This window comes from Anser brachyrhynchus (genome assembly GCF_964034855.1).
Source record: "Anser brachyrhynchus genome assembly, chromosome: 2".
Classification (NCBI taxonomy): Eukaryota; Metazoa; Chordata; class Aves; order Anseriformes; family Anatidae; genus Anser; species Anser brachyrhynchus.
Window position 1 is genome coordinate 157594246 of NC_137695.1, and position 22175 is coordinate 157616420.

The 22175-nt window shown below is 46.2% G+C and overlaps 1 protein-coding gene across 8 annotated transcripts in view; it reads right to left on the bottom strand.

The window, feature by feature from the left end:
- SLC45A4 (solute carrier family 45 member 4) overlaps positions 1–22175 on the bottom strand; it is an 82061-nt gene that overhangs the window by 12186 nt on the left and 47700 nt on the right. For all 8 annotated transcript variants that reach the window (XM_080582118.1, XM_080582119.1, XM_080582120.1 and 5 more), the window contains 2 exons: positions 20441–21069; positions 279–467 (listed from right to left, as the gene is read on the bottom strand). In XM_080582118.1, the coding sequence (XP_080438244.1) occupies positions 279–467; positions 20441–20684 (433 nt within the window). In that variant the 5' untranslated portion in view covers positions 20685–21069. The remainder of the gene's footprint in view (positions 1–278; positions 468–20440; positions 21070–22175) is intronic.

Sequence of the window (22175 nt, forward strand, 5' to 3'; positions counted from 1 at the left end):
CATCTCGGCGACCGCAAACATTCTGCTGGCAGCCGCTGCGTGAATAACTCCGCATCGACCCTTACAGCTCCTGTTGTACAACACTTAGCACAGCTCTGACTTGGGAGTAAGAGTAAAAACGTTTAGGGTGAACAGCTCAAATGTGGCGTTGCACAGATTTCTAATGACTTTAACACTGAATTATTCGACTGCTTTTCGTTATAGTAACTTCTTACATAAAAACCTTACAGCAGCTACGTTAGCAGGAGATACATGCAGGTGTTTTCCCTGTTATTTACCTATAACAGAGCCATTGAGGAAAAGTGCAACTCCAAAGAGGACACCAATGGAGAGAGCGAGGATAAAAGGCCGCCTGCGGCCCCAGCTCAGCGTGCAGCGGTCACTAGCTGAACCTATAAGCGGAGTGAAGATCAAGCCCAGGATAGGGCTAAGGAACCAAGTGAGGCTGTAGTATTGCTCAGGAAGACCTGGAACAAAGACAAAAAGGATTTAAAGGTTACGTGGTACGCAGCAGACATTTGACCTTGTGCAGGACATTTCGTTCTACATTATAAAATTGTCAACTGATCTTTGGCTTACTTACATTTGTTCCTAAATGCACGACTCTGGTAAGATTTCTTAACAATGGTTAAAACCCACAACAATAAGTATATTTCAGCTATTGAAATAAAAGTTTAAAATAAAAAGGAAGGGGGGAGTAATAAGGCTAGATTACACCAGGTTTGAATCAGTGCCCCAAAATCCCACTTTTGCTGAATTTTGCTGAACACGCTCATTTTTTTGTTAGGATTTTAGGGGGGAGTGCCTCTGTAAAGGAGCAGCAGCCAAGATTTGCCGTGTAGAAGCCTGATTGCTTTGCTGCATCCTCGGTACATCCACAGACGATAAAACCAAAGATTTTTGGGATGCTTGGAAGCAAGCTGGTTGTGCACACGTCCCTGGCTCACCAGGGCTTCTAACGTCCAGCAGCAGCCGAAGATCACAGCAGCACTGCACATCCAAGGCCACTGCCTTAAAGAGTTATTAAAGATTGAATGGGCTGAGGATGATGGGCAGAATTTGGCTGCCATGAGAAATTTCCCATTTTTAAGGAAATTTTTAAATGTTTGCTTATGATAGAATTGATCAATGGACAATGGAAGGAGAAATAATTATTCATTAAAATGCAGAGATCAGCTGAAGAAGCTTGCTTGTCTCTAATATCTTCGCTTTATTTTTATTTTTTCAGAACCCAGGGAATTATTCATAGCTTCAGATGGAAACAGACTGGACTTACAATGTAATATTTACCTAGGGAAAAAAATAATATCACAAATAGTAAGTTTTGGAGAAGGAGAGCTGTGTGGGAGGAGAAGGAAACCAAAAAGCTCTGCTTTACACCTCTCCAGCACGGAAAGCAGCGGCCTGCAGATGGCAGGCTGGTCCAGAAGAGATGTGCTCAGGTCTTTTTTTTGCCATCTGTCCCCATCTGAGCTTATCAGCACAGGTCAGGTAACCCCTCCGACGTGCTCTTTAGCAAAGCGTTGCAACCAAAACAATCGATCGCTGGCAGCCCAGCGAATGCCAAGACCAACAAGCTCGGTGTCTTGATCCTCCGAAGGAAAATCATTTATAATTGAGAGCCAGACGCTGTGTGAGCAGCGTCTGACCTTCGCTGGGGGCATCGACCTGCCCCTCGTGCTCCGTTCTGCGTCCTCAGGCACCTGCTGCCAGCGGGATTAAACCAATCCCCGTCCGGAATAGCCCAGGCTGCAAGTTTGGAAGTCTGATCTCCTGTTATTTAAAGTGCCATCAAATCCTGACTAACGATGCTGACTTCCTCCGCTAGCTAAAGCAGGTTTTCGCAAGACTGCGGTGATACAGTACTTACATTACAGGGAAAAAAAACAACACATTTTCGCTCAGAAGCTACCATTAAAAACCAATTTCACCGTCAGGATTCAGAATCGAGGTTTGAAGCCAGGGTCTATGTGATATAACTCGATGGCTGCAATGATGAGTGCAGAGTTATTGGAAGAGTTGCCTTTTCCAAACCTGCACGACCTGCACTTTTGGACCAAACGCCCCGGTAGGAACTGTGCCCCTGGGGAATGGGGTGAGCATCCTGGTGTAGCCGCCTTCCTTTGCTCCAGGTCTGTGCCCGAGACCAACCCTCCCCATCAGCACTTACCGTACAGCTATCGGCTCCTTCTGCACCAGGTTTGAGATCCCTGGGAAAAGTCTGGGTTTGTACGAGCACTATCCTGCTCGCTGGTGCCTGTCAGCGAGCCAGCAGCCCGAAGAGAAGCAGAGAAATTCTCCATTTCCCTGGGATTTCAGTTGGGCAGCGTGTGTTTAACCAGCACCTCACCTGCTCCAGGAGGCTGCCGCCTGCGTACGCCTGCACGGGCACACACAAGGGGGCTCGCTCCAAAGAAAATTAACATGGAAAAGAGGACGCGTTTAGCTCAGGGCACGCAAACCAAAACTAAATGCCGAGTAGGCTGTGATTTATTTAGGGTGAAAAAAACCAAAAAAGTTCTCGAAACGCTACCTTAATCCATCTGAAACGGTCACTTCTGCACAGAACTAGAACCTGTTTACAAATATTTTTCCTTTGACTGCAAAAACTGCACACTTCTAAATCGGAAAGCTAGCTGCTTGGTGCATGCTTTACAGCCACAGCTCACCAGCTGGCATAAGAATGTCCCAAGATTATCAAAACCCAGGGATTTTTACTGCTACCATTACTCTGACTTCAGTACTTTCAAGGTCAACTTCACATGTAATAACTCCAAAGCAGCTTAAAGCCTGCGTTCTGATTTTACACAGCAGTAAATAAAAGGAAAAAAGGGCTTTTACCCAACCTCTGTTACATGCCGAAACGTGGAAACTCATCGTAGCCCCTGTGAGTCAGGGGAGAGAGACTCAAGTGCTTTCTTGAGAAGGCTTCATCTTCGCTGATGGAAAAGGGTGATCTTCCTAGCATCGCTTATAAATAAAAGCCTAAATCCAAATATTTGCACTGAAAATGGCTTGCAAAAGATGCAGACCTCAAGGATTTCAAAATTGAGCTAGGGGTGTATGGTAGCTTTTATGGAAGGGAAAAAAAAAGGACACTTATCCAAGCACGTGATGTTTGGAGATCCTGCTTTACACAAACCACTTTGGATTTGTTTATTGAACTACTCTTTAGCAGCCAAGACGTCTATCTTTGGAAAAAGAGGCTGTGGTAAAAATCTCTAGAAGAACCATTAGCCCCAAACCAAGCAGAATTCCTAAAATTCTGTCTTGCAGGAGCTTTCCCTGCTCCCCCAAATAAACAGGAAAGGGATAACTTTCACGGAGGTGCAGTTCCCACCGGTTGTACCCGGATTGCTAAGGACCATTTTTCTCTTTCCTCTTGCTTGATTTTCTCAACATTTTTCTCTTGCTTGAGCAGCAAAGCTCTGTAACAACTCCTGGAACCTCGCGCACCAGCCTGCTCACCTGCATATATGAGCAACCGAACAAAGCAATCGTTTTAGCGATGGGCAGGAAAGTTAGTTACCAAAAGCTCACTTTTGCATTTCTTTTCTCTCTGTTAGAGCTGAGATGTGCTATCAAGAAGACGTCGTCTACCCAGTGAATCAAACCTCTGCTCTGTACCACGCAGAGGTCTGAACCTGATGCTCCATGCCAAGAGAAGCCTCTTCTCTCCGTATAGATTTCGGTGTTGCCTCTGATGTCTGCACCCTGCTTTGGTGATGGGAAATCGAACATTTGTTGAGCTCGCGGAGTCCTACCTACCATGGGTCTTCCAAGAAAGAGCTTTCTCAAGCAGTCTCACCATGATGCGAGGCTTCAAAACATACCTTATAGACATAATCCTACTGGCAGAGTGTACAGCACCGTCACCGTTTCAGTAGTAGGGTTAGGATGTTTTGATATAAATGACGAAGTTCCAGACAGACAAGGAGAAATCCAAAGCCAAACCACTTTCCTTAAAAGAGGTTTTAGTACCTTCAATGGCTACGTGCATCGCAAGCAGATTTATGTCGGTGTCCACGATTTGACAGCAGAAATAAAATAAATACGGGGACTGGACATGGAAATATTTAAATATAAATAAATATATAATGTGGATGTCTTCCGAAAGTTAGATTGCAGCCTCACAAGAAGGAGCTCTGTCAATGAAACTTCAGAGAAATTGTGTCTGTGAAGGGTGCTGGGCAGCTGAGGAAGGGAGTTACACATCCTAATGGTTCCTTTCTCCACGTATGTATGTGCTATACCTTCCCTACACAACTTGACTGCTTCATACAATATTTTTTAACGGGAAGACAGTTAAGAAGGCATCCAAGACGATGAGCTGAAATGAAGATACAAAGGGAACATTTTAACACCAAGAAGTTCCTCCTGATACCCCATCTAGCGGCAGGGACTCCGACGCAGCACGGATTTAAATAACCCTTGGCCACGGTGCCGTGCCAGGAGGCAGCATCCAGCCTCTGATGCGCACCACAGATGTGCAGACGCCGGTTTGGATGAGATTTCAAGGCCCAGCAGGCCTGACATCGACATGACGGCCTCGCCGCAGCCAAATGTAAAACGTCCCAGCTGCTGGGAGCTGCTGTACCCACCTGGAACAGGCTCTCGCTGGGCTGGGGCCGATTTCGGATGGCCAAGGGAAGAATCCCGCAGCCAACGCTTTTAGAGGAGGCTTGCAGGAGGACTCGAAGGCCAGAGCAGCTGCATCCCATTACCAGTGCAACGCTGTTCCTTTATTTTGCCTGGAATTTTCCACCGATGCGTTGGCCTTGCCAGGTAGCAGCTCGACCGTGCGCCAGCTTGGAAAAGCAGCGACGCGGCCTCTCGGGGGGGAAAAAGGGGGAGGAACAGCAACTGCGGGATTATTATTTAGCATTTTACTGACAGCTAATCTGAGGAAACACCGAGGAGGAAAAAAGCAGATCGGATAAACAAGGTTAGCGTTTGTGCCGTGAACTGGATCCGGAGCAGGTCACAAGTCGGACTCCGAAGTCTCATAGAAATCAGTGAGAAAAAGAGCAAAACACAACAACAGCTTCTGTTAGCAGCGCCGGCAGCCACTGAGACCCTTGTAATATGGCATTTCCCAGCCAGCTACAAACAAACAGGACACTGGCTTCTAGTAAATAAGGGTTTGTTTTTTCCCAGACAAAAAAAAAGTGCCCAACAATAGTGGGACCAGCACTGCTCACGGTTCACAGGAAATGCTCACTGTGTCACCAGCGGGCTGAGGGCTGCGTGAGGTCACGGGCTCCGTGGAAGAAAGATTAAGTCCCATGCAGGGCTTTCTATTCAAAACCTCTTTTTGATAAGTTCTATTGGGGGAAAAATAGTTCTTTATAAGCTTAACAATAAGATCTGATATGGGAATAGGATGCTAAGCGCCTGGTTTCATTCGTCAGAAATCATCACCTAGAGACTTGTTTATGCGCCTAAAAGCAAACACCGTCCAAGTTTCTGGGCTACCACAAGAAGCTGTCGGGCCCTGCACGTAAACACTTTGTATTCTGCAGCTTCATCCCCCTGTAAAATACGGCGTGTTGCTAAAAATACCGTGCATTGATCTGTTTGAAATGTATTCCCTCCGCAAGCTGCTCTGTTTGGGCTGTATTTTTAAAGAATGCAGCCAGCAAAGATCAATGCTTGTCAAAAAGCTGTGAAAGAGTCGGAGCCTCGGTATCTGCTCTTCGTCTTGTTGCAGCAGATTTGGAGGAAACAGTGCAAACTCGGGCATTTTGGAGCATCTATATGAGGAACAGGGATTTCGGAATAGGGCTGCGATCATTTCAGAAACGCAAGCTGATGTCTGCTCCCTAACCTTTAAAATACAAATACTGAGCTATCTCACGATTGGATCCCCCTGAGAAACTGAAAATGAGCTGCCTGCCTCTTTTGAGCACTGTACCACCATGAGCTTGAATCGCAAACCCTTGTGAAGCCACACCTGGACCAGTACACACTGGAGCAGTGCACTGGGAGGGACTTGACTGGTGGTCTGACCACGACCCTGCAGCACAGCGAACACGTCCCCTGATGTTACAGCACCCCCGAGGAGCCACCCCGTAGCGTCTGGGCTGGAAGAGAAACTCTGAGCAAGAGGGACGGGGTGGGAGAGAGCAGAGTAATTTCTCCTGGTGCCCATTACCGCGATTTGAACAGCTGCCAGAGCTGGAAGTACGAGCTTTTAAGAAGGAACTGCTTTTAAGAACTCCTTGCAATCACGGCCTGATGCCGTATGAGAAGAGAGAGCCCCCAGTCTGCACCCCTGATGTCACGGTATCCTGTGCCCCGAGCAAGCTGCCAGCAGCACTAGGATGCTGGGGAAAAATTATAGCGGGCAGCGTGTGCGACCACAGGGCTCATTTCAGCTTCCACGTGCAGGTGGAAGAGCTCAGAACAAACCTGCCACCACGAGCTTTTTAATCGCCGTTTGCTTTCTCCGTAAAAATCCCAGCCTATCAAGCTGTCAGGCAGCTCGTGTTCGCTCAGGGTCTCGGAGATGACCTGTGGCAATAAGCAGAACGTAAAACAGGAACGGTATCGAAACCGTGGCTTAGATCTTCCCGCTGCTCAGATTTCCATCCTGAAATTCTTCTTGTGGCTGTCAAACATGAGCCTTTCTGCCCAGTCCGCAGCTTTCACGAGCTGTCAGCACGTTACACGCATCTTACGGGCAGCAGGACGTGCGCTCTGCATTCTGAACATACTTTTCCAGAGCGCGAAGCATCGCCCAGCCGCAAGAAGTCTGTCCTCTCCTTCGCTCCGAAGGGTCTGGGATTGCTGCTGGCGACACGAAGCGAGGCCAGGTGAGAACAAGGAATCAGCTGCGGGCTGTGAGAGCGATGGTTCAAGCATGCTGCCGCTGTTTGGGTGGGTTATTGACAGTCAGGGGAGAGAAGGGAGCAATAACCAAGAGAAAAAAATCATTAAAAGGGGTATTACGAGGATATAAAAGGCGCAGTATTTTGAGGGACTGGTACCCCAGGGTAAAATATAGATAATGATCTCCAAAGCTGCCAGAAAAAGTGGCTGGGCCCTGAATGCAGGGCAGGGACCCCGCACCCTCCTCACCATGATATCCAAACACTTTTACAGCAGATTCCTGCCTCTGAAATGCACTCACGTTTCTGCCTTAGTTGCTCTGTGTCGTAAGGACAAGGCTACAGAGAAAAGCTGGATCTAGCCCGAGATAAACGAACAAATAATTAGCAGGGATATGAAAAGGATGAAACTGCTTCAGATGCTGGAAGATCTGCCCGGCATTTCCTTAAAGCGTGGATTTCAGGTTTTAAATTTCCTTCGTAGGCGGGTGTAAAGAAGTCACGCTCTGACAGCAGAAACAACTTGGAGGATTTGGAAAGGATGACGAGAGGCTGTGCCTGACACCCCTGGCTACACGCCATGCCCACAACCGGACCAGGAGCTTCCTAAACACAACCCAAACAACCGAGCAGCTTTGGTCCGAAACACAGCGTGGTGTTTCACAGAGTCCTGGAGGTGTTTTCAAGCTCTGCACCCTCCTGACGCAGTCACCGTGCCTTTTGGTGCAGCCAGCAGCACCCACGTTGGGTGAAACGACCCTTCTGAAGAATGGGATTAAGGAAATAAGTGACAGGCCTCTTAAAGGGTTTCATTAACCCGTTTTCCCATTTTCTGTCTCAGTTCAGTTGTTGCTTCTCAGCCTCCTGCAGCTGTCCTCCCCACGTCTTCTTTGGCAAGGGGGGGAGTCGTCGGTGTTTCGTGAGGCTCTGCTGCTGCACCGCCGTTCTGCCAAAGGTGGGGAAAGGTTTACGTGGCTTCCCTGACCATTTCCACTTTCTAGCCAAGGTTTACAGTGCTGTGTCAGGGAAGAGAAGCATGTGTTAAGAGGAGCGAGCCAAAGGTCCGTGTGAAAGGGGGAGAGGGGAAGCAATAGCCTGAGAACAGCTGAGGGCCGAAGCATCAGAGAAGGAACATGAGTGCTGATCTGCAAGGCAGGAAAATGGGGTTTTCCTTTTAGCACGATCACAAAGGCTGCCAAGGAAAGCTTTTAAGGCTTTATTTATTCATTTCTACGTCTCTAAACCTCCTACTTGCCTACTTCCACAGCAGTAACCTGCAGTAATTCAGGTAGAAGATTACTTCCAGCTTACTGCCACTGAACCAATCAAACTTTCTGCTTTCTTAACCAATATCTCAGGAGACAGCTAATAAACAGAGGTGCCAACATTAGCTACCCCTACTGCTGCTGAAGAGGAGAAATGAAAGGCAACATTTATTATACGCTTGAATTCTTTGGTCAAAAGACCCAAGAATCGATTTCTGTTGTCGATATTTTTGTTATAGTAAAAATTAACTGCTAAAACCAATTCACTGGAGTTTTCTAGATTACCTGTGCCATCTTTTTTGGCTCTTGGGCAACTTGTTTTCATCTTGCCTCCCTCCGTCACTCATTAACCAATATTTAGAACGATATCGCATGGACACTAACAATAAATCTGCATCCCAGTGCTTAACGTGCTGAAGTGGAGCACACAGACTAAAACCGACGCAACTCCCAGCGTGCTGAACCAGCAGGAATAAAAACATTGCCTTCTAACTTCCAGCGAAGAGTAGGTCTGGGGATGTAACAGAGATGTTTAAATCAAGAAAAAAAAAAAGCTGAGAGCTTCCTCTGGGGTGCCTGCGAGATGTAGGTTGTGCCCAATTATCCCTACGTACCCGCGCAAGCACCCGAGGCTAACTCCGCAACGTCACCCTGCTTATTCCCATGCTGAAACGCTGCCTCCTGCGAGCAACGACACTAGGTCTGCAAACCCGTAGGGGAATGCCCCGATCAGCAAGCTGTTTTGCCACGCCGATCCTCGTTTAGGGGACCGTAATTAAAATGCGCGAGCTGTGCCCGCTGCCCCACTTGTGCTGGCGTTACATAAGGCTGCGGCGCTCCGTCTCGCAGCAGCTCCAATGACATGCGTCGCCTGAAGACATGCAGCAGCCCGGTTTGTCCCGGGCTCGATACTTTCCCGGCACTGCTTCAGAAATACCAGTTAAGTTTATAAACAGAGGCACTTCAGCTCAAACGCGCTCTAAACTCTCCAGCTCCAGCGCACTCCACAATCCCCAAACCCAACAGATTTACGTAGGCAACGTAAAATCCTTTAGCACCGACGTGCAAGCCTGCTCTGTTACCCACAGTGGAGCTTTTGTTGCAGCGATTAACACGTTAATACCCTGGGATAGGACCATGACGCCGCTGTACCGAACCCAACCCCAAAGCGGTGTTAAAAAACCCTATTCTTTCCCCTCCACGTAGCGCCAAACCTCAAGTGTTACCTCTGAAATCTCTGTGCCACCCAGGGACGCCCCCATATAATCTGGTTAATGGTTAAGAGCAATTTTTCAACCACATCTGGCTTGCTTAACGGGGACCTGCCGGCCACGGGGCTGCTGGTAGCGGGGTGGGGGCAGCCCAGCAGCTGCTCCATGGGGTTTTGGTCCAGGGGAAGCCTTGGCTGCCCTCCTGCATTGCTCTTACTCAGCCTGATGAGAGGCAGAAGCACGATTAACAACAACGAGCCACGGTAAGGTGAAGAGCGTGGCCAGGACATCCCAAATCCTGTGCGCGTGCATTAAATAGGGCAAGTGAGCAAAAACCAGCTTGCCTTTGCACATTGAGGAAAACCAGCCTGGTTTTTAGGCTACACGCTTGGCACAGGGTGACTCAGGAAGGTGGCTTTTGGCCTGACACCCCCCCGAGCACCTGGCCAGGCAGTTCTCTCCGAATTTCAGCTGGGATCACGTTTGCGTGGTCCTCCTAAGGGCCTCAAGCAGTGCGGGCAGCTCCTTTGGTCACTGCCCTAGAGCTAAGGAAACACGAGAGCTAACAAACATCACAGGGATCTTGCTTAACCTTTGTATCCTGGCAGCTATTCTTCCAGCCTCCTGCCCTTTCTGAAGTCCTCGGGACCCCCTTGAAGTTATTTCATGTTTTAAAAACGCCGCCGAATGGGGCGTTATCGATAAACGCCCCGCTTCTTCTCCTTCGTTACAGAAAAAAAGAGAGGAATCTGGAAAATAACCCACGCTAAGCTCCTCCAGAGGAGCTACATTCCTCTACGCCGCTGCCTTTATTGAGGTTAATTCCTCGTGTAGCCGTACTGAGGGAAGGAGAAATCCCATTAGTGCTCTGCCCGTTGGCTTCAGCAAGCCAGCCGCAGGTTTCGGGCCGGAGGGATGGTTCCTCCCTGAGTCAGAGCATCGCTGCGGGAGCACACCGCCGTCCCCCGGCTGTTTTCACGAGCTCTAGACAAACCAAGGCTGCTGACGGGGGCTGTCACGCGGAGCATTTTGATCAACTCACCTTTTTTTTTTTTTTCCCCCCCAAAAAGAAGCGGGATCGCCCCCCTCTCTAGGTATTCATCACACCGACTGCCTGCCTTTTGGGTAGGGGGTTAGAGAACGCCATCCTCCCAGAAAAAAAACGAGGGGGGCTGACGGCAAAGACAGCACTGGTGTTTATACAGCCTGCCTCAGACTTTCCGAAATGCCTTCTCCTATAAACTTGCGTGTTTTGGCTTGAACATTAACACAACCGAAACGCACTCTGCACACGTACCAGAGGGATTGAAATGCATAGCTGCTTTCACGTCCAAGCCTTCCAAACTATAGCTATAAAAAAAAAGAGCTCCATCTCAGGATTTTCAGCTCCAAGGGCCGTAGTTTGAAGCTGAAGGCAGGAAATTTGGGTAACTGGAGCAGAACGAGAGCCCCAGATCCCCGCCAGATAAACCTGCTCGCTGCGGCTCCGAAATTCTGAGCTTTTCCAAAATTATTCTGCCTGCATTCCTGTACGAAGGATGACGAGATCCACGGAGGCACTTTTCACCAAATAACTGAGATTGATGGCTTGGGACAAAACGTATTGACCCAGGATGAAAAGTCTTCGTACTGCAGACTGTAATTATTTTTTTTTTTCTTTTTACATGCAACCATTTTTTGCACGTTACGTTTCGATCAGTGTGGCTGTGCGTGGAATGACAGATCTACCCATAAAAACGATTCGTCCGAAGTTAACTCTCCAGGAAGGCAGCAAACATTTCTTTTCCCAACGTGCAAGAATTAGGCCCCAGCAGGGATAAAGCAGAGCAGAGCTCCTTTCCAAACTGCGAGGCACGTTTCTATCAGGCTGGGAGAAGCTGTTGCACCTTACATCACTGGGCTCACGAGCTTTTTGTCGTCGTTTGAACTGATGAACGTGACACGTCCGGGTTACGGGGGTACTCACCAACACAGCATCATGTAGTCCTGAACCACGGAAACCCGACTCATTTCTTAGGATTGAATTCAGAAATCCTTTCGTACCTTACAGAGCTGTTCCAAGCCCCCTTCCCGGGAAGGTTCCAGCTTAAAAACTTTTGAAAATTTATTTCTGCTACATCAGCACGGAAAAATGAGCTTCCTCTTCACTTACCTCCTCAGCCTCTGGACCTCTGAACCGCTGGAGCCCTGGCACAGGAGTTTTAAGCCATGATTTTCAGCACCTCAGTGAAGCAGGGAGCAGTTATGAAAGCACTCTTAATTAAATCACAGAAGAAGAGCCAACCTCAGCTTTTTAACTGATTACATCTTATTCTCCTCTGCCCCAAATACCTTTAAAGCTCCCCCATGCACTTCTTCAGCTGCACTGACATGAGGAATATATTCCCTAAGTGGTCCCCTAACCCCTTTAAATAAACGTATTTTTTTCTCCTAAAAAGGCAGGTACAGTGCAGAACAACTACAGAGGTGATGAACTGACACCAAAAGCCTATTTCTGTCAAGTTCCACGGAAAAATAACTCAGGGGGGAAAAGCAGGAGCAGAGCCCAGTGCATCTGCTCTTCATTTGTGTTCCTACCTCGAAAAAAAATACACGATCAGATGCTTTCGAGGCTGCAGGGGCAGCCCATCGCTATAGGATTTGTCTAATCTGTACCAGAGCAGGATAAACAACCATTTTAAAGTCACCTGATGCAGCCCGTGTCAGGCAGCAGGTATGCCTGTAATGACTCTTCCCTGCCAGAAAATGCCTGGCTTGGCGAGCCGCGACGCCTGGCTTCCCAAATCAGGCAAGGAAAACACAGCGGATCCCGCAACGACCCGTCCGTGCCCCTAAAAATCATTTGTCTGAGTACCGGGGGCGTTTTGTTGCCTTTAGGTTCCTCCTGGAGCATCCACGTTTAACCCTAATTTTAAAATATCTAATTTAACACGAATTCTCTGGCCAGCTACGTAAGCTCTGAAGTGCGTGGACTTGATCTCCATTCTGCAAAGAAATAAAGTAGTTTCTGGAAGTGGCCAGATACAACATTTATAGGAGGTACTGAATGCCTCGTATAACATTTATAGGAGGTATTGAACACCTCCAGACCGAGAGCTCAGCTAAAGCCAGCAGGATGTTTTTGGAATTTGCAGATTATCCTGGCTGGGGGGGTGCTGGGCTCAGTTCTGATAGACTGAATTTTTGAAAGACCATTGTTTACAGGGCAGGACAAGTGATAAAAGGAGGAAATTCACGTTTCCAAACAGCCCATACACAAGAACACGCAGAAAATGGTCCAGCTCGGTTTTATCACTTGTGCCAGAGAGACCAGAAATCGGGATCCGGAGCAGGGCAGAAAGCCAGGTCTGAGGTGATCCCAACAGAAGGCGTACAAAATTTAGCAGCAGAATGAAAGCAACCTTACTTTGAGACACTTGCCTAAGATGAAGGTGATGCTGAGGATTGAACCGGACAGCCGCAGGGCCTGATCCTGCCCACGGATCTGGGTGCAGCTCCTGCTCTCCAGGTCGGCACCGCGTAGGGAAATGCAGCCTCGCTTGGGAAGGGGATTAAAAGCTCCTCGAGCCCAACCTGCAAACCATTTCTGAAGGTTCAATGTAAGCAGGGACAGGCGAGAGGGATGCTACAGTGATACCACAGCCATTTACAGGACCTCACCTTCAGACTTCATAAGGGAATATGATTACAGAAGGACAGGAGCTATCGGGGGTTTCTCCAAGCCCACGGAAATAAAAGCCATGACTTGATTTTTCCGTGTTTAATTAAACGGACTCGTTTTCAATTTCAGCACCAAACAATCAGCAGCTCCAAACCTCTCCAATAATTTCTTGCAGAATAGCCTGCAGGAAGCATATCTGAACCCTTCTCAACTGTTGTTTGGTTAAAAAAGGCCGATTAAAAGGGAGTCCCAGAGGGTGCATCGCAGCAGAATCGCTGTTGCAACAAGCACACAGGAGACTCGGAGCAGAATAGAGGCTTAAGGGGTTGCAGCTTTGACAATCCTCTTGCAGCGAGCTTTATTAAAGCATTCCGTGATTTGGCAGCGGCCCGCTGACATTCTTTTCATTTCAAAAGCGGCCTTAATTTTATTTCCTTGAAAAGTAAGCCTCCTGTTCGTTAAGGAGTACGCAGCCTTTCCCCTTTCCATACCCTGTTTCACAACCCACGTTGAACAGAAGCCCCTCGAGTTGAGGTTTAAGAGCTAGGTGCGCCAACCTCAGATCTGCACCACCACCACCCCGTCCAAAGAGTCAAAAGGTTTCTTTCCAAGTAAAAAAACAAGCAATTGCCTGCCTTAAATAAAGAGCCCAGAAGCACTATTGTGTGACCACTGCAAAGTTACCTCCAAGTCACCAGCGAGGGCCAAATTCAGGCTCTGGACAGAGTGGCGCGGCTCAGGTCCCGCTGTGAAAGCCATTCCTGTGCGCAGTGCGCGTGTATTCGAGGCTTCCCCCCACGTCCTGGAGTGTGTTTGGACAGAAGTATAAAAAGCTGAGGGCTTTGGCAAATTTGGCTGACAGCAGACGTGGGTGGAAGGCAGGCTAAGAGGAAGGGCTGAGGCAGTGAGGGTAAAACCACTTGATTTTAGCGCACATCTGACCTGCACCAACACGATGGGTGGCAGGGAAGAACTCCCAACGACCCAACGTAGGAGAGAAGTAAGAAGCACAGGGACAAGAGACTGAAAGAAAACTGAATTTCACCCGGTATTTTCTAATTAACCCCCCCAAAATTCTGCTTACATTTCAGTATAGTCCCACAACCTGCTGAGTTTTCGTGGTGGCGTTAGCTGGTCCTTATCTCTGCTGCTTTGCTGGACCTGCTGGAAGTGGGAGAGGTTTGGGAAAGGACAACACAGCTGTCAAAGTCCTCGTACATCATTCCAGAAAGTTTAACCTCTCTTGAACCTTGGCTAGTCAAGATTAAAAAAACGCCAGTGTGCTGAACAGGAAAGATTTACTATTAGATGCAGTTACAGGAGGGAAGAAATATCCATTCCCTTCTTCAGGGGTGATCGTTTTTAGAGGCCTTGAGCACTTCCCACAACACACAGCCTAAAGTGTCAGGAAAAAAATGGGTTTGAAGAACAGAAATGGCAACAAAATTGAGAACTGCTTTTAAATCTCCATCCTCTCATGAGAGCTGACAGCGTGCATTGTCGTGCAATTTGCTTTGTCTCGCACGTTGTGACTTCTCTATCTGCCCGCAGTTCTCGCATCTGTTTCTTGCATGTGCTATATGGTTGCTCGCACTACCCTCAGCCCTCAAGCTTCTCAAAAGGAAAACTTCCGAGGATTCAAAGTGTTCTCATCTTGGAGAACTGCACCTTTTTGTTTTTTTAACAGTGCCTTAAATGAATCCCTAACCAAACCTTCTCCTAAAGACAAAGTGTTCAAGAACTGTGCTGCCGCTGGTTCCAAGCCAAGAGGTGTTTTATGTAAGAGAAGTGATATATGATATGAAAGCCTCATTGACTTGATTTTTGGTTTAAAGTACAGTAAAATTAGTATTACACAACGCCTTAGCAGACATAAAATTAGTCAATAACTAACAAATGATGGGTGGGAGGTTTTATAGTTAGCCTCAAAGGCACAACATTTGCTGTTTTATCCTTTCCACCGCTTGAGATCCGAATTCAAACTTTATGTGGTCTTAAAGACAGTATCTTCAAAGCTACCAAGGCTGGAAAGTGTATTCAATTAAGCCTTTACTGGTCTAAGTTTTCTGGAGCCACTGTAAATTCAATTCTTGCCCTGAGGTCAGCTGTGGTGCAGTCCCCCAGGTCAGCTCTCAAGCCATTAACTCTTCCAAGGCGGAACTCAGATCCTGCAATTGGCTCTCAGCACCAAATGCAGCTGCGCCCAGGAGCCCAGATGCAGCTGGAATTTAGGAAAAAAATTAACTTGGAGAGTCAAAGGGCAACCTGGACAGTTTCTTCCTAGTAAGGCAAGGTAAGGTAAATGGTAAGACACAGACTCGTGGACAGTTGTACATACGTATACCCTTTATACCCTTAAAATAATTCTCTGGCAGAGGAGAGACAAGCTGAAATAAATAGCCAGTGCTGCTTTTATGTTGAAGAGGCTCCTCCATCTGCGAGGTTTTCCAGCCAGTCAGCTTTTTTTCACTTGAATTATAGGCAGCCTCTAAAAGCTCATCCAATCCCTTTGTTTCCCTCTCCCCCACCAGGTCTTTAAGGTTTTCAGATTGCCTTTGATCTCAGGCTTAGCCGTGGAAGACTATCCCCTTCCACGCTGAATTGAGTCAGCAATTGATAACTTTAATTCCTTTGAAGAACCATACCTACAGGCTAACTTATCTTTGACATTTCATGCTTGGTTGCTAAATACGCCTCCATAATCTCCTCTTTACCTACACGCATTCTTCTCAGACAGGTATCAACAGTGAATTCCAAGGGGGAGACCAGCTACTTCATGCTAAAAGTTCACCCCAGAATATTAAATCTGCTTAGGACAGACACTTCTCAGCTACCACGTTGAGATTTCTCAGGATCAGCAATTTCTATTATTGCTTAACACACTTTTCCCATCCTGGCAAGCCCACGTGAACTCCATTTCAAGACCCTTTGAGCACGTCCTGCTAAGCTTTGGGCTGATAAAGCACTTAGTCATAAGAGCTGAGAAGGAAATTTCGCTGAGAACCGACAGCCCAAAGCCCCGAACAGCTATCCCACATGTGTGAGACAGCAGCGACGACAGTATTCTGCTGGTGTGAGAGCACATAATGAGAGAAATTATTGCTTTTCCAAAGCAAACCAACCTATTGTGTTCTGCTCTGCTTAGCTCAGCCTTTCTTTGTATCAGAATCTATTAATTAGCACCGAAATACTCCGTTTCCAGAAATACTATTCCCTCATGGCCCTGCCTGAAAAGACACATGGTCAGGGTTAAGCTTAAAACCAACTGCTTCAATATTTAATGCCGGACCGGCTACCGTTTACTCCAAGAGCCCATTAACTCTCCAGCACAACGAATGCCATCACAGACGGGCACTCACGTGAAATACGTAAAAATCAGTACCAGGCCTGATGCACTTCAGTGACTCTACAAAACCACTCATTTGATGTACTCCTTAGGAGAAAAACTCCTAAAATACTTTTTAACAGAGAAACATCCCTAAATTTAAGTGGTGCTGTAAAGGTAAGCAAGGCATGTTTGTGTTTCTCCGTATGTAAATGCACATTGTTTCTTTCTAAAGCACTGGTGTAATCTCCTTAATAATTTATGCAGGGGAATGAGGAACAGCTCTGGTGCTGACAGTCACTTCTCTGCCTATTAACTATTCATAAAACACTCAACAGCACTGGAAAGAGCCTTTGAAGCAACAGGAAAGGTTTGGTGAAGCTTTCATTGTATTAAATATAAAATTTAACCTCTATGTTTGCGTCACCGCTATTCATTTGCTGCACGGCAAATCCTCCTGAAGGTAGGAGCCACCCCAAGCCCCAGCACACAGATTTCTCCAAGTTTTTATGCCAGGCCAGTCCTTACCTCCTCCTCACCTTTATTCACATCAAATCCCTTGCAAAACCATTTCCCAACCGCATCCAAATTTTCCACGAACCATTATGAACTGGCAGTAGATTTGGAGATTTAATCCTTAGAAGCCAGGTTACTAAGTGACAGTCTATTTTCTTCCCTCATTAACAGTAGCAGGGATTTTAATTCCCTCTCACAGATAACAGCTTTATGGACCAGATGTTTCAGAAGACAAAACCTCCTCGTGCTCTTATGGAATTTATAATATGGAAACGTCGCAGAGGAAGCAAACAGTGGCTGGTATAAGTCAGGGTTAATGCAGAGAATATCCTAAATTGTAACACAAAATCCTTCAACTCCTCCAAAACCACCTTGGACTGACCCGTACAACTATACCCAGTGTGCTGAAGGAGCTGCCACTTGCTTTTTTGTGAAGTTTTAACACTGGTTGGGAGAACTGCTGCCTCAATAGGCCTCCAAAAAAAGGTTAACGAAGGTTTTTAGAGGTTAAAACTTACAGAAGGGCCACCTATTATCATTTCATCTGGAGTCGGCCTGCCAGTTCTCCTACCGGGCGTAGTTCTGTGTCCTCCAAATTATCCTCAACAAGTTATCTGCTTAATTTTGAACTCTTGAGCTGCAGATAGCAGGGAATCAAAGAACACGTTAGAATAATAAAAAACCTGGGAGATGCATTTGTCTTGTTCCTGTTGCTAAGCTACTAAAACCCGTTTATGACAAGACTGCCACCAATTTGTAGCTGCGTTTCTGAAAAGGCAATGTAACATCAATCTAAGCACAGCAATAAAGACGAAGATTAAAGTCACAAATCTGAACGTATTTTGGCAGGCGTACAGCATTCAGGGGCTTCCAGAGCTTTCGAATTCGCAGTATCCTTCGAGTCGAGCAGCTCCCACCTCTACCTTTAGCTCTTTTGTAAGGAATTGAGAACCTGTTGGCATTTAAACACGCTGACAATCCAACCGGGGCTGAACTGGGAAGGGGACCACACCAAGGGAGCACCTCCTTCAGCTGCTGAAGTCTCAGGGTGGTTAGGACAGGTGGTTGATCGGCCAGATGGTAGCTCCACCTCTGGTTTAGGGTACACAAACAGGGAAGTCAAATACCTGCAAGCACAAAGCGTCTAACACCATGCTAATGCATCTAAGGTTTTAACCATGGCATCAGATAAGAATCTCAGAGTGTTTCGGGGAGCAAGGGTTTTCTTTGAGATGAGGAACACGAGTACAAACCAGAAAGCTTCAGATTTAACGTACAGCTGTAAGGAGTCTGCCTTGCACATCCAAAAGGCTTCTGTTTTTTTTGGTTTATTTTGAGCGATTTTGTTTGCTTTTAGTTGGTTGCATCGCCACGCTTCTCCAGCTGCCACCTCTCGGAAAGTTCCTCAAGCCAAACGGATCTCAGGGAGCAAAGAACCGAGCGCTGCTTTCACCAGAACAAGAAGCAGAGGGAATATTACGGCAGCCAAACAGCTCCGTGCAGCCCCCTCCACCGAGGCAGAAATAGAGCTCGGGTTGAGGCAGACAGATGTTGAGGTTGATAAAGGTAAACAGAAGCATGTAAGAGGTAATTACAAAACAGGAGGTAAGTCACCCGTGAATAACTTAACCCTTCAGTGCATCCAGCGATGTTTGGTGCTCTGCTAAGAGAACACGAGCAAGAGCACCGAGAATTTCAGTTAATTCCCCAAACGCTCACATTTATAACCAGCTACCTCCACTTCTCATCTATACAGCACTCAACACCATCACTGCATCCCCATTTGCCAGCTTTTCCAGAAATTAGAGCTCTTTTCTTCCCTTCCCTTCCCCCAAATCCCAATGTTCTGGTGATCACTGGGGTTAGGGAAGGAAGGGAAGAGAGATTTTTCAATTATCTGGAGGAAACAGATCTGCTAGAAGAGCTCACAAAACAACTGTAAACCAGGAGAGTGATCAGTAATTAAGAGGATGGTTTGTTTATACTGTCTGACCTTAATCGTTTGGGAAGGTAAAGGCAGCTCAGCCAGCTATACATTTAAACATCCAAGTGCCAGCACAAACAAGAAAAAAAAAGTACAGGTCACTTACAAAACTGGGGGTCTTCTCCATGCGGAGCAGGATGCAAGTATTTTGTAGTCACGGTAGACAGTAACTAAACCTAGGCTCCTGATACAATTTAAATATTTTGAGTCTGTGGATCTTGACTTATCCAAAACCCAAAAATCCTGAAAGAAGTTACAGCCATCATAAATATTCCTAGATGAACTTTGCGTGTGTTGTATTCAGCCAGTCGGGTTGAGCAGAAAGCTCCTATTCAGAGGAGCTGAATATATTTATAGCATGTATAATGTATATCAATAATACGTTGTAATACTTTTATAATCTATTTTTACTATGTCAATAATATATCCAAAGAGGATGATGAGCTCTGAGAATGAACATTTTCAGGAAAGCTTGGAGGAGGAATAACCCCTAAGGATCTCTCACGGCTCTTGTACTGGTTATCGACCCGTCTGTTAATACAACGTAAACCCACCAGTAATATCATTTGAAAGCACATTTTTATAACTGCAAGGAGGAAGGGATTTGTACATTGCATGCTCGCACATTCAATCTCTGATGCTCTTTGGTCGTATCAAATAAAACACAAATGCTTCATCTCAAATGCTAACCTTGAATTTTTTAAACAATGTTGAAAAACATTCATTGAGCAGGATTTAGGGACTAGGCTGGGTGCTTCTGTTTGGCCACAACCGAGCGTGCTGTAAGGCACGACTGCTTTTATAAGCCAAAGCAAACATTAGCAAAGATGTCACACGCCTATATTGCATGCACATTTACATGGTGTACACACACGATTGATTTATTCACGTGGAGCCATGCTCACTGCAGTGTCTCCGTTCACTTTCATGGAATATTTTCTGGTATCTGATAGAAAACATGATTTTCTGAATTTGATAAGGTAATACCAGATATCATTTATACTGCAAGCAGTTTATTGGAAACCTAATTATAGTACTCACCACAAAATTTACCATAACCTACTCCTATTCCAATTCCCCTTTCTTCCTCATTTTTTCTAAAGCTATTTGTATCATGGTTTATCCATAGCAGTTGTGTAGTTAATTATAAACAAAGCACATTAACCATATAACACAACACTCACTAGTGGCTTGAAATGAATGTAACGTCGCATTAATAGTTGGAAAAGCTAAATTAAACATCTAGTTATTCTGAAGTACTGTAACCTGAAGCATTTCTTCATAAACGAAAAAGCTTCACTGCAGTCCTTTATAGCCTGAAGATTCTGGTGTCGAGGATACCTACCTTTTAACGCAGAATTTTAGAAGCTTTTGAGGGTGCTAGTTTTACACATGAACTCAAAACTTACACCAGGTTAAACTTTTATGGAGCAAAGCAGTATTAGACAAGGTGAATGCAGACAGAAAATCCTCCCCACTTAAACATGGCCACACGACTCAATCTGTGGCACAGCCAAGAATGAAAAAAAACATAACCCTTTTTCTACCACCTGCATTTTTAAGTTATCAGCTCCCACTCCCTTCTTCCTCTGACTTCAAAGAAAATTTAGGTGTAAAGTTTTGCTGAAGGGAAACGAGACTCACTTACCGATTTGTAACAAAACAGGCGTTACCAAAGCCGTCTCCATGGCGTAACAAAATTCCCTGCCAAACATGACTGCACCATGCATCACCCACAGGCGGATCGGTATCCGGTCTATGGACCCTTCACTAATGGTCTCCTCTCTGCTTTCATTCTCCTTGGTTTCTGGTTTCTGAAGCTGTGCCACAGGTAGGTCTTGAACTTGCATAGATTCCGAGTCAGCATTCTGGGGAGCCATTTTCATTACCATAAAAATATATATATATATATATCTTTGTTATATCTATATAAATAATACTACCATAACTCCACAAACAAGTCAGGGTGTCTTCTCTTTCAGCTTCTGTTCCTCAGGCAAGTAAACGCTTATATTCCTCTTGTACAAACAGGAATCTTGCAACTTCTTGTACAGATACGAGACATCAAGGACGAAAAGCTATTTGGTAGGAATTTCAACATAGGGCTTGCTGGTTTACTGAGAGTTAGAGTTAAAAATCCATAATTGCCATTCAGTTAATACCAGTTTCATAATTATTATTGAAGAAGTGCTGAAGTTGTTATTCTTGCTACAGAGAGGTGGAAAGGCGACACAAAGAGGTGCTCCACTGTTAATCCCCATCGAGTGGCTGATTAATCTGCAACAAAAAGCAAGCATTTAAAAATTTCAATAGCATTTTTTCAGGATATTGTGTCCCCCCCCTTTAACCATATACCCTATTTCCTGCTTAATGCTTTCCATTGTCCCTGCCTCCTGTAGGGTCTTTTATTCCACGATCCCTCCTACCCCTGGACTTGCCAGTGAAATGCAGTTGTTCCTCGCGTTAAACGATGCTTATCTGAGCTCCTAAATTCATCCAGTTTGTGGTCCTAGACGAAGCCACCGAAGAATACATACCGGTGTCTGAGACCCTCAGCACAGCCAGCACCAGACTAACAGATGCTGGGAAATTTAAGGCAGGTTCCATCTCAGAAACAGCGTGGGATATTCCAGCACTATGCCAGGAAGGTGATTCATAGGCTGCCATTTACTCACAGACAGCCCAGGTCGGACTTTTGGAAGTTGCCAGCTACTTTGCAGGAACATCTGAGAGCCCGCAGCTCCTCTGAACTTCCCTAACACCAGCAAATCGATCGCACGGCTTGGCAGAGAAGTTCATCGCCGTGTAAATTCAGACCGTTTTAGACCGAAGATATTCCTCAAGCAAACACAAGCAGAAATAAGCTATCGGGCACGTAACTTTGAAGACTGGCATTTAGATATTAAAACTTTTAATGAGATCTATATGGCATGCGCAACCATCTTCACTTTCTGCACACACCTGAGCATTTCAGTCTCTTATCCTAGTGAATTTGTTAAGAAATAATGGTGCAATATACGTTGTTGGAGCACTGTACATTATTCGTGAAATATATCCCAGCCAGGTAAGACAGGCTTCTCCTGTCCTTCCCCTTCCTTTCTGCCTTACATACAGCACCACATCAATCAAATGTTCACTTGGGAGAATGAAAAAGCATTTCGGAAGGAGTCTTATCCCAGGACAAAACCTCTAGGGGTATGGTTCCCCGCTGCCAGACCCCAACAAGTACCCAGCCCTTCCAGCTGTGGCTACAAACCTCTTTGCGGGCTCTAGTGTAAATCAGACCATTAGGCACCGAACCTAAAAGTCAGCCCCAAGAAGGAGATGACACGTCTGGGGTTTAAAGCAGCACAGCAGCAACTCTGCTTCCACGTGACCCCAAC